This window comes from Streptopelia decaocto (assembly GCF_964273445.1).
Source record: "Streptopelia decaocto genome assembly, chromosome: 4".
NCBI lineage: Eukaryota > Metazoa > Chordata > Aves > Columbiformes > Columbidae > Streptopelia > Streptopelia decaocto.
The window spans coordinates 51,016,229-51,029,391 of record NC_138658.1 but is presented as its reverse complement, the minus strand read 5'-3'; the positions used below and the strand labels follow the sequence as shown (position 1 = coordinate 51,029,391).

The following is a 13,163-nucleotide window of genomic DNA, read 5'->3' as shown; positions in this document are numbered from 1 at the left end:
CCAGTGCCACTCCCAGCTATTGGGAGGGTCAATGACATGGAGAATCTTCCTTATGCCCATCCACACTAGCTGATCCATAACATCGATATAGAAGCTTTCAGAGAGACTATGATTTTTTGAGACATGTAAGCCAAAATTTGGGGATTAACTTCTGTAGCATAAAACTTTATAAACAGAAGTTCTTCTAAAGTAAACATATTTTCTACTTTCCTTATCTTCCTAGATTTCAACAGCCATGATAAAGAGCTTACCACTTATTAGAGTAACCTCCCTGCCAAATTTCAAGTTCCATTACTTGAATACTTGGAGACTCTAGGAATTCGTGGTTATTACATGAATGTTTTTTGTTTGCAACCCAATTTTTCTTTCTGTTTTTGCCCAGGGCAGATATCAGGCATAAAAAATGTTTAATGGTGCCTTCTTTTTTTTTTTTTTTTTTTTTTTTTTTTTCCCCCAGAAATTATACACATCTGGAGAAATGGTCCTCTAAGAAACATGTTAATCAACTTTAATTATAGGTATTTTGGCCAATGCCATATCATTACCTATACTTTCCCTATCACTCCTTGCAAAAAAACCCAACCAACCAACTAAAAACCCACAAAACAACACTTGTCACCTTTATATTGTCTCAGCTTGAGACCAAGTAGTAATGGCTCCTAAGGTGATGAGCATGACATGTTGATTTCAAGGTCTGAGTTCTGAGGGACAACGCAAAGTATATCTTCTCATTAGCACATTTTTTCTGCCTTATAAGTAACAGTTACACAGTACAAATAAAATAACTTATGAAGTATGAAATTATTCCTGAGTAATACGTGGTATATTGAGAAGAAAGATATATCTTCAGAAATGCTACTTCTTGAATGCTGTTTCTTCAAGTTTCTTCATTTGTTTCTTGGGAAGATGGTCAAAGCCAACCTTTCAGAAATTTGTAAATATTCCTTTCTTTGAGTCAGATGTAGACTAGCTTGTTCTTAACTCAGTGTTTCACTTGTATCCCATGAAGAACATGTCCTAGTCATAGGACAGTAGAAATAAAATTTTGTTTCTTGAACAATTGTCTTTCCTCAGAGTGGGAGCTGGGGTTTGATGATTTGTTTCCTTCTAATTCCTTTCTCTGGGCAAATACTCCATCACTTTCTGAATCTGCATATTGTAGATTTTCTTTGTTCATGTATAATATATCAATTTATTACTTATTCAATTTTCTGTTTCAACTATCTCTGATTTGATTCACTGTCCTTTTATTTAGGAAAAGAATTCATGTATGTTCAGCATGTTCACTGAAACATGGTTGCAATCACATCCTCGCATATGACACGTGTTATTGTACACACATATATCCAAAAGTACACAGAAACTGTTTGGTATTATTTTACAGATATCTTAAGCAGATATTTTTTCTATTTTGAATCTCTAACCTGTGCACTACACTTGCCAACCATTTCAGTATCTTATTGCCATAAATCAGTTCTATTTCACATCGAATTAGTGCATTACCAATTTGTGGGCAGACTGGAGCTGAAACTGAGTACTCACATCATGCAGGAAATACTTTACTAAATGTTTCTCACAGCATGTTGATTATCTGCCATTAGCAACTCTATCCTTAATGTTTTACTTCTGAAAGAACTAGATGGTGCAATTTCTATTATTATAACTATTGGTGAAATCACAGCTTTCAGAAGAAAATATTGACTGGCACAAAGGGCACAATGAAGGAAAAAGGTGTTCATTTATTCTGCTGGTCTGGGCTTTCTCAAGTAACATACGCCCTTGTGTTCCTCAGGTTTTTTGCTGAACAGTTTAGCAAATTCCTTTGTAGAACGCTTTAAATCAACAACGAAAGACACGAAAATAAATAACAGTGTCAGACAGAGCACACTATTTGTGTGCTTTATCACATTCTCTTCCTCTCTAATTTTTTTTATTACTTTTGACAGGATATTACTATACACGTTTTTCATTAGCTGGATCTCCAAGTTTGCGTGGCTCAAGTCACAATTGTGCTTACGTGAACCTCAACTAGATTTTAAAAATGAAGGCTGTATTATGACACAGGTATGTATTCAAAGACAGATTTTAAAACAGTGTGCTTTACTGTATATAATCAGTCTGTTAGATTCCCAAGAGCTCAAAACCAAGACATGGCAAGATTTAAAACAAAACACGTGATTTCAAATATTCTAGGTATAAAGCACTTCATCCACTGAACATCACCTCTGCTTTATGCGTGATTTAAAAGTTGAAGTTTATAATCTTGTATTTCAAGGCTGATGAATAGAATAGATTGATCTCCTTGATACAGAACCACTGCCAAAACTCCAACTGGAATAGCCTCTTTGATTCATGTTAACTTGCGTCATCTAACGAGGCACCAACAAAAAGAAAACACATTAAAAGGATGAAGCAACTCCTACAGGGTGTGAAAATCCAGACTGTAAACTCAGGAAACAACCCATAGCCACTTTATAAGCATTTGACAGCAGCATCCACCCGCTATGCTTGGGTCATGGCAAGGAATACACTGGAAAGAGTCATAAGAAGAGCATAAAAATACAAGGCAGAGAAGGGAATGAGAAAATCCTCCCAACTTCTTCCTCAAACGACTGATAACTGATTGTCACCAATGCTGTACTTCAACTTTTTAAATCAGGTACCACCAATTCTAATGAAACCTTTGCAGACAGGATTATGATAGGGAATTCTAAATGTTCTTCCAGGAGGGTTTCTCAATACAGTCACTTCAAAAATTACTCTGAAACTGTAACTTCAAAAGTGTGTGAAATGCAAACATTTCTTAAAAGCTGCAGAATGGCAAAGTTGTCAGTGCAACTATAATTTCACACCTCTACACAGGTGCATTATAAAAAAAATAGCATAGCAGCCACATCACAGACCACCTATCAGACTGCTTATCCAGAGTTCCTAGCAGCTGCTATTTTGTCTTGGCATATTTATCCGCTTCTGTTACCAAAATTAGGTAGATTAAAACAAGACTGAAACATGCCAGTGGAGGATTGCCTATCCAAACTCATACATATTCATACATCATTCATCAACAATTAAACCCATTATGAACTTTACATAATAAATATTGACTTAAATATATGCTGATAGCTTCCTGTTCCAAGTCTTAAAATAAAAATTCTCATTAGCTACGTAAACAAGATCTATGTGACTCAGTCAGTTTTTTCTCCTAAACAATCCAAAAGCCTCAATTAACTTAACAGTTTTTATGTAATGTCTTGTTATTTTAAAAAGTCTAAATGTACACTGTGAGGAAAGAAAGACAAATAAAAGTTAATTTCACTGTAAGCAGGAGAACCAAAGAACACAGATAAGCTTAGAGTACTGTTCACAAAAGCAAGAAGAGGGAAATAGCCACATCTCTGATCTCTTTCAAGGGTTATATGAAACATGACCGACAGCAATCCCTTACTCAGTCTGATTCTTTTCCATATTCTGAGAGGACTTAAAATAATTTTTTTTCCTTTCCTTCCTTATAGCTGACCACAAATGTATTTTAAACTGTCGTCAGCTTATAATAAAAGATACCACACATATTCCTGGATTTGTTTTTTGGACCTAATATTTCATCCTAGTTTATGTCCATAATAAAAATGAGACTTTTTCTTCCTTTTTGTAAATTACAGAAAATAGATTAAGATAACAAACAAGAAAAAAAAAAAATTGCCACTAAGAGTCATAACAGAGCAGTTCTTCAAAGTATATTTGACTGCATACAAAGTATTCACAGCTTCTTACAACCTTTTTTCCTATTAACCTAATTTTCACTAGTTAATTTCTCCACCCCCAACATACCAGGTAGCCGTATTCTGACCTCTGGCTTTCTACAAGTCTTTATGTGGATACTGTTGCGTGTAGCATGGATATCACAGCACAACAAAAATAACTGTCACATATAGACACTGACATGACAAACTCCTTTGTAAGAAAGAGCCTGAAAATCAGAGAAAGCATTTTCCCTTCATTACCTGATTTTTTCTTTCAGAATGAGCCTGAGAGAAAAGGGGCGGGGGGTGGGAGGGGTGCGGAGGAAGGGCAAAAAGTCAAATTACTGCAGAGAGTTTTTTCCTCTATCATTCAGTAGGTATTAGATCAGAACTAAAGTGAATAAATTATAACGAGTGAAATGAATTTGCAGATTTTAATCAAGAGGAAAAATAATGTTGTATCTCAAGACACAGGATACAAGTGTTACAGGTTGTGTTCTCTGCTTTTCTGCATTTTTCCTGCTCAGTCTCAGCTTCCCCGGCTATTAATGTGGCAGTATTACTTTCTCCCTTACTTGTTTTGTTCAGCTGGGCCTCTTTCATTGGCAGGAGGCTGCCCCTCAGTGCATGTTTGTACATCATTCAGCATAAAAAGCCTCTCTGAGTCTTAACTGAAGACACACTACTTCACAACTTTATTTTCAAAGGTGTCCGACACGAAAAAAAAGCATAGTAAGCAGATACAGAAATGCAAGGTGCATTAGAGTTTTACCTTGAGAGCATTTTACCCTTTTTAATTTGCATCATCCTAATACTATTTTTTAGGCAGAACTTTAACTAAAGTTTGAACTCCAAAGAATTAAAACTCTGGGGATCTATCAATGCAAGGCAGTTCCTCAGCTTTCTGGAAAACACTGCTACACAGAGGATTAGTGGAAGTACTCAAGCTATTAGTTTCTGCGTCAGAACACAGCATGACAGCAAAGAGGTATGAGAATCCACAATCTTCAAATTTATTTCCATCATAAAAAGTCCAAATAAGCCATGTACATAGGCCTTCAGGATCTCATATAACTTGCCTATTTTACTGAATCTTTTGATGAAACATGAGTATTCACAGAGTGCAAGAAATATTAGAAAGCATCATCCAATTTGTTTGTTTGCATTATGCAGTTATAGGCTGACCCACTATGAACTTCTCTATTGATACTGAATCTTCAAATTTTACATTCATTTTAGCTTTAAAATACACCCTTTTTATCTTTCAAAAAATCTGAAAACACTGCACACTAACTTTTCCCCAGACTTTTTTTTTTTTGTCTTCTTGAATACAATAGCTGAAGTCTGTAGGACTTGCAGAATCCAATGCAGGTGAATTGCTATAAATAAGCATCCACTACATTGCAGCAACTGACCTTTGGGCTACTCTTAGTATCTCACAATGGTAAAGAAAAATTCACTAGCGTAAACCATTAATCATAACGAACAGCTCTAAGGACAGATCTTTCTTACAACAAATAAAAGTACCAGTGTTGCATTTGGTGGTAATAGGTTGCAGACTAATACTACTCAAAAGGGCAAAATTGTTACCTTGGATGTTTTAGAAGTCATTAGTTAGTTAAGCACTAGTTAAGCATTAGTTGAGACTAGTTTAACATGTTCTTGCATTATTGGTGTTACTTTTTTGCTACTGGACTGTGTTAAGATGCTTTTTTTTTACATCTGATTTTGAAGTCATATTGGAAAGATCTCATCCATTCACCCAAGGAGGAAGAAGTTTCATAACAGCTTTAAAAATAAAGTCTCTTACTACCCAAACTATGAGCGAGTAATAAGCAAGGAAAAAAGTCTTATTGCACTTCAACTTTCCATGTTCCATTCTCACAGAGGTTTTAGTGTACTTTCAAACTTTACCTTTACTGGAAAGTAGTATTTTAAAGGCACTGTTACTTATTTTCTTACAAGAGCAGGGCTAGCTGATTGTACATCCAGTTGCTGGAATTAAATACAGCTTTTAAAATTAGCATATTTTTACTACCACACATTATTTTCATTGCAGTAAGATACAAAAAAAATTTCAAGAGCAACAGCATTTTAGTAATATTCAGAAATCTCAGTACTTAACCACACTGTGTGTTATACAAACACTTGAAGATTCTCTGTGTCTAGAACCTTAATCTCCTTTAAGTGTTAATGAATACAATGTTTATAAACACATGAAAGATAAATGCGAAACAGATACAAGTTTAAATATCAGAGCAAAGCCATGTAATGACAGCACACTGGGTGCCAAAGATTAGTAACTTTACTTTTTGTTGCTTCTTGTAACACATTGTTATGATTATTGCTCCCATGGCTGCAGCTGCCAACACAGACTGTCTCGACAATACCTAAGAATAGACATCTGAGTATCACATGCGTTTGATTTCTTCTCTTTATTTGCCAAATTATGCTTTACATAAATTTGAGCCAATTGCACTCTAAAACAAAGAAGTATCAATAAATGAAAACCTATGATCAGAGATGCACTGGCAATTAGAATCAAACAGTTGTAATTGAGTGGAGGAACTAGTGACAATGTCAGTAACAACTGTTCTCCATACTAGTGTATTATTTGTGATACTGCATATTAAAAAAAACCCAAACAAAAACAACAACAAAAAATACCACCAACAAAAAACAACAACCAAACATAGTCCAAAAACAGGGCTACAGCATACGGAGATAACCCATTCATTATCATCAGGGTCTTTCCACAATGGCTCTTCTGCTTCTCCTTAAGTATGTTTCTGCTTCCCAGATTCCCCTATTCAAGAGAGCTAGAACAGGAACAGGCCTGTCTCTTCCTTTTTCGTATCTGGATTCAACACGTACAAAGTAACTTCCCTTTATCATACCAAGAATTTTTCATACCAGCAAAGAACCTTCTCCAGGTCTCACTCAGCGGAGTTATTGGGGAGAGGGAGTGGGGAAGGGAAGGCGTTAAATAACTACCTTGGGCAGATATGATGCTTCTCAAAATCATTATTCATGGCTTTGAAATATATCCCTCTGCCTGCAATAACTGGGTGCTACAAGAAAAACAGTAATCACAAAAATCACTCAGTTGCCTACAGAAGAAAGTATTCTCTTTAAAGAAGAAAGCAGAAGTCAAACTAGGACAAGTCAGGTTGAGCAAACTAGATTTAACAAACCAGCACTTTGTCAATCCAGCCTTATGGTTCTTCCTGCCATTTCCACTCAGCCTATACTTTCAGTGTCACCCCTTACACACTCTGGAAACATGACTACTTCAAGTGAAGTCAGATTGTAACATTAACCTGCATCATTCACAGTCGCACTGTGGACTTTCTTCCCAATCAGCCTGCAGGGCCAAGGGCAGTCTCCATAGAAAAGATTTTAAAATAAGAACAGAAGGAGGCATTGTTACCTCCAGAACATAAACCAGGACATAGAAATCCAGTTCCAGCTTTGACATTAAAACTAATGGGAGAAGGTTGCCGTTGTGGATTAAAAACAAACAAACAAAAAACACACACACAAAAAAACACAAAACAAAAACAAAAACAAACAAACAAAACCAACCAGCAAAACCACACACCACAAAACCACCAAAACCACACACAAATTAAAAAACCCTGACTCTTGAATCTCAAAGTATTTTGGTTGCCACCCAAAACAAGAGCAAAAACTTGCATGTTCCAAACTAGGTTAACTGGTATTCTTTTTAAACTAGCAAGGCAGCTGTAATAATGTAAGCCCTGCAAGAAAGATGTTTTCAGGAAATAAATGGAAAAGGAAAGGTAAAAATCTTATCCTTTCAAGACTCTTATTTGTTTGATTGATTTATGAGCTTTGCACTTTTGACACACACCACTCACTCTCAAAACGTTTGAGAAAGTCAAATTCCAAACAAGCCAGAATCAACATAGCAACAGAGAAATGGCCTCTTCTGTTGTTAAATGTTTAAATATATCAATTGATTACCTGAACCCGCTTTTCTTATTTTATTCTGTAATATCTAGAGACCACAGGTAGCTTAAGATTGTATGTTACCAGATTCTTTAACTGGAACAATTCTAATACAGAATTGGAGTGAGGGGGCTATAATTAATCATGCACTGAATTAAACAGGGTTAACTGAAAATAGTTTTGGTAGTCTAACAAAGATACACACACAGGTGTATTTGGATTAAACAGCTCAGCCAGTCTAATATTCAGTCTTGTTCCACTATTACCCATGCTAACTTACCTCCACCCTAATCCTATCCATATAATCATCTGTACACTTCTTTTCTGGATTAATTTTCTGACAGCTTAGTGAGCTAAACTGGCCAATCCAGAAATCACAATGCTGCAATGGAAATGGCAGGCATATATGGCCTGGAGTGGGACTGTACCTTTTAATGGCAACTATATTTTAGACAAGCTTATCTCATCTTTTTTCACAAGCATTCTATCCCTTCTAAACTGCACAGTTTTGGGCTTCTTACTTCTTGTTATGTTAATGGAATCACTTATTCCACTGCCATATTCTCTTCCACTGAATTTCACAATGGAGAAATGGAGAAATAAGGAGAAATGAAAACAAGGAGAAAGAAATCTACCCTCTCTCTTCCTCCTCCAGAAACATCAGAAATTGTGTATATATTTAAAAAAAAATCATTTTTTGTGTCATATTTTGATTTTAGCACTGTTAAACTCACTGATTCTTTTTCAAATCAAACTCAATGAAAAAAGTGCATGTGCATGACACTAATGCTGTGTAATTATGCAACTGCAGAAATCAAGACATGCTTCTTAAGCTTCCAAAACAGTTTATGTCACTCTGAATACATCCTACTAATCTAATACCATAAAGCATATTTAAAATATTAACTTTTCTGGAGGAAATTACTAAAAAAAAAATTTGAAGTTTAATTTAGCTAGCAGCCACCACACTTTATGCCAATACTATAAATATCCAATGCATTTATGTCGTTACAAAGCATTCAATTTCAGCACGTCCAGATTCTAAAAATCAGGTACCAGAATTCTGGACAGACTTTTAACAAAAAAAAGACCCAAAGCTGACTGCCCTAGTACCACAGTTTTATTCCATACACTGGTAATAATTTTTCTAAGAGAACTCCATTGCAGTAGGCTTATCATGGCAGAAATGTTGTGAATAGCTTTGACAGACAGGGCTTTTGCAATAGAGAAGGTCATAGGCTTAGTTTGGATCTTTGTCTGTCTGATTAGACAGCGAGTATTTTACCACAATTGGCTCTAGCCACTGATTTTCATTCCCAAATACCTGTCATCACCGTCACTGATGCATTCAGGAAGAGCAAGACTACAGCCAAACAGCATGATGTGTTGATAGCAGTTGAGACGATTGAGATAACTGAAGAACTTCAGGAACTTTTCCATTTCAATACTTTTGACAATGGAAAGAACTGAAGTTACAGTGGTGTAGTTATATGGCAGCATTTGGCACTGGCTGTTGATGATATTTATGCAGGCACCTGTGAAATCAAAACAGTACATTTAGAACAAAACTATCACCATTTAATAGTTGGTTCAAAGCATATATTGAATTGACTAGTCAGTACATATAATATATAAGCAGTACCTGTACCTCACAGATTACAGTACATGGTGCTATCATAATACTGTCAAAAAACAAGTATCTAAGAAAAAAAGGAATCTGGAGAAGCTGGGTAGCTTAGTTTCTAAAACCAAATATTTCCACATTCCTCTGACCCTCTACGAAACTGGACTAGAAATAACACGAAACAAAATTCTTTCTGACACAGGTTAAATGAATGTACCATAAGAACTGTCTGGATATAGCCAGCTTTGGCTGAAGCTAAGAATGGACGTCATATGAAAAAAAATTAAAGCTAATTGGGTTCTGACATGGCTCTGGTTTTGGTGTTTCCATAAAGTTTCTCTTTTTGCTACCATTCTGCTTTGCAGCTGGCTTTCCTGACAAAATCATCAACTAGCTTACCCGTTTTTTCCAAGGCGATGGGTTTACTTGCACAGTCTTTCTTCTCTAATCCTACCAACATAGAATTATCTGATTTTTCAGGTTGAACACCTATCTGTCCTAACTGTTGTCCCATTCTTAACCTACCAGAGCAACCTTTCTCTGCTTATGCCCTGCCACATGCAGTATGCTCTCTCAGATACTGTTAACTTGCTACATGAAGTTCTTACAAGTGAGTTTCACAAGCTATACACCAAATTCAGAACTTTCATCAAGGACGAAGTATTAAAATCTAAAATTTATGACAGCTCCCTACTTTGATGGAGGCACTTCTAGGACATCTAGTCAGACTCTGGCAGAATTATTTTTTTTTCACATGCAGAGCATATCCACATTGTACAATAAGCAGGGACCTCAGCCAGTTGTCAAGACCAGACTCGGCCACTAATCATGTTGTAAACAAAAAAACACATTACCATCCCAACTCTAACCTTCTGAACAGGGAAAAAACCTGAGTACATTCAAGCTTTAGCACTCCTGTTCTCATTATCCGAGCAAACTGGACATAGGTAGCAACAAATGGGGTAGATCCTTTCTGTCATCAGACATTTTGGGACTGGCTTCTTCCAAGAATTCTGTTGGTCACTTACACCCAGCCTCCTGACTTGATAAAAGCTGGGGATGTAAAGCCCACAGGATGCAGCTCTAGGGGTTCAGCAAGTCTGTCTCTTCCTCAGCTTTCAGTCTAGACATAGTCTTCATTGTCTAAATGCACTAGTGGCAAATTCTCATATCTATGGACTCATACAGCCTCTCATAGGAGTAGGGAAAGCAAAGCATAATGAAGAAAAATGTCATTAGAGCTTTTTCAAGTTGCAATGTCTTTGAAGTGATGGACAAAAAAGGTGGGTTTCAAATTTTATCTAGACTTGGTAAAAAAAAAACCCTATTTTCTCAGTGTCTGATGAGTATCCTCTTTGTCTTCGCCCTCTCCAGAAATCTCAACAGAAACTAAGGAATCCAATCTTGCCCCACTGAAATAACAGCAAGTCTCTTCCCTCATTCTAATCAAGCTAAAACTATGTCCACAAGTCCCCATGTTAAGATTCCACAAACACACACCCAGTACTGCTAACAAGAAATCTTAGCACAAGTGTACCCCATTTTCTACTACGATCTCTTCTCACTCCCACAGTACAGTGACTAATGGATTTGTTCATCTAGAAATCACATTTTTTCCGTACAATTCAGGAACATATTCTCCATTCAGAATTAAAAGTAAATGCTGGGAGGTCAGCAAAAAAGTAGTGAGTCTCCAAATTGAGAACACTTTCAGAAATGCAAAGTGCAATTTCAAAAGTGACTATATGAGTTAGTTACACGTGCCAGTGATTTTCAGTGCAACTTCTGCTCTGAAGTTTTACAGGTATTTTTGAAAAATTCCACCAGGATGGTCATCAAATTTACCTGTTAGGCTGTGAGGCCAAAATCTTGTGATACTAAAATAGCTTTCCAGGAGAAAGGGAAAACAGGCAGAGGGAAGGGAAGGAAATTCACTTCAGAAGATTTCTTGTAAAAGGTGCCACTTCTTCAATGACTACTCACAGAATCACACTTTGGGACTTTTGCACAGTATCTTGACCCGTTATAAAAATGTAAAATCTCCCTTCATTTTTTGCATTGTACTTTGTGCTTGAACAAACTCGTTGTTTATTTGTACTGTTGGTTTTGGGTTTTTTGTTGTTGTTGTTTTGTTTTTGGTTTTGTTTGTTTGGGGTTTTTTTGTTTGGTTTGGTGTTTTTACATTTTTATTGCTTGGGAAAGCTTAACAGGGAAACACAAAAGCTCTGATTTAAAGATTTAAAATATTGAAGCTTTTATAGGAGGAACTCCTTACACTGCTAATCTCTCCACAGCTATCTCTTGCCTACATTCTTTTCCTGATGCTAGGACTACATTTTCAATAACAGTTGTGACAACAGGATAACAAACCCACGCACAATTCTGGGTCTCCCCACCCAGAAAAATCTCACACTATAGTTATTTAAATAAATCAAAATATCCTAAACTGGCGGGAGGAGGAGAACATAAGGTTTACACCAGTGGAATTTCAAAATTATTCACAAAACCATCATGTATCTCCTGAGGCACAATTGCAAAATAGTCCCTGCCATGGCACGTGTCAAGAAGCAGTGACATTTTGGCTGAGAGCATACGCAGGGACTGCTTTAGACCTTTCAAAATTCACACTATCCTAACAGAGAAGAGCTATAGTTTCTTGGAGCTATCTGATCTTTCAGGAGTACTTAGTGGCTGGACAACACAGCACTGAATTCAACATTCATGGCCAAGAAAACTGATTTTTTTATCAATTATACAAGAATTTTTAAAACAAAGAAAGATGGAAGGAGGGATTAAACCCAAGACGTGTTCTTGCAACAGAATCATGATCCATCTTCAGTTTCATGAATCTTGCATTCCTATAAAACCACATCAGTTCAGTATTAATCCCAGGCAGACCTGTATCCTGGAACACCCTCCTGGAAGTCAGGTACCTGGGTTAGAACCTCATCTTTTTAACACAGGTCCTCAATCCACCTTTTCTACTTTTTCTTCAGTCATTCACTCAACAAATAAATTACAGTGCAACAGGTGAGTGTCCCATACCCACCACATCTCTGAGACAAAAAGCATAATTTCAGGGTAATAGCAATTGTTGTATCATGATATTACATACATCCCAGATTCTCACAAATGCCACAGTCTCAAAAACCTTCACTGGTAAATCAAGAAAAGTTACCCTTGTGTTTGTACACATTTAGTTCTGCACAGGACTCCTGAGCTCAGAACAGCACCCCACTGGCTCACTCCCAGGGAGCTGCAGAGCACAGGTGTATCAGCCCTTTCCAGGCTTGCCCACACACCTCTACCCCAGCAGCAGGCAGATATTTACCTATTGCTTTGGAGGGGACAAGTTCCACACAACTGCCTAAGTTGGTCATACTTTGAGTAACACGCTATTTCAGAGCAAGGTTGTTTCACCTAAACTGAAATGAGAAGAAAAAGCAGAGAATCTCTGTTCTGATCATTTGCACAAAACAAGTCCCTCCATTAATTCTTCCATCAAGCCCAATAGCTTGTGATAAACAGAACATATCTTTCAGACACTCAAGTCTGCTCAGTGCCAAATTGCTCTGTACTTGGGCAAATAGTGATAGAGACACAGCATTCTACAGAGCATGGAATAATTTATATTAAAGGACATGAAAAGTAGGAAAAAAGCTATTTAAGACACAAATACAAGGGACTGCTTATTTAATGAGTAGGTATCTAAATAAGGAGATTAAAAGAGATAAGATTAAAAAATATTCTAGTAGGAACAACGTGCTTTCTTCAAAGAAAAACTGAGTAATTACAGCACAGATCTAGAAAATAAATAAGCACCACAG

The 13,163-nt window shown here is 36.6% G+C and overlaps 1 protein-coding gene across 2 annotated transcripts in view; it reads right to left on the bottom strand.

The window, feature by feature from the left end:
* Positions 1–13,163, bottom strand: part of CORIN (corin, serine peptidase) — a 142,061-nt gene that overhangs the window by 82,359 nt on the left and 46,539 nt on the right. For both annotated transcript variants that reach the window (XM_082051152.1, XM_082051153.1), the window contains exon 4: positions 9,037–9,247. In XM_082051152.1, the coding sequence (XP_081907278.1) occupies positions 9,037–9,247 (211 nt within the window). The remainder of the gene's footprint in view (positions 1–9,036; positions 9,248–13,163) is intronic.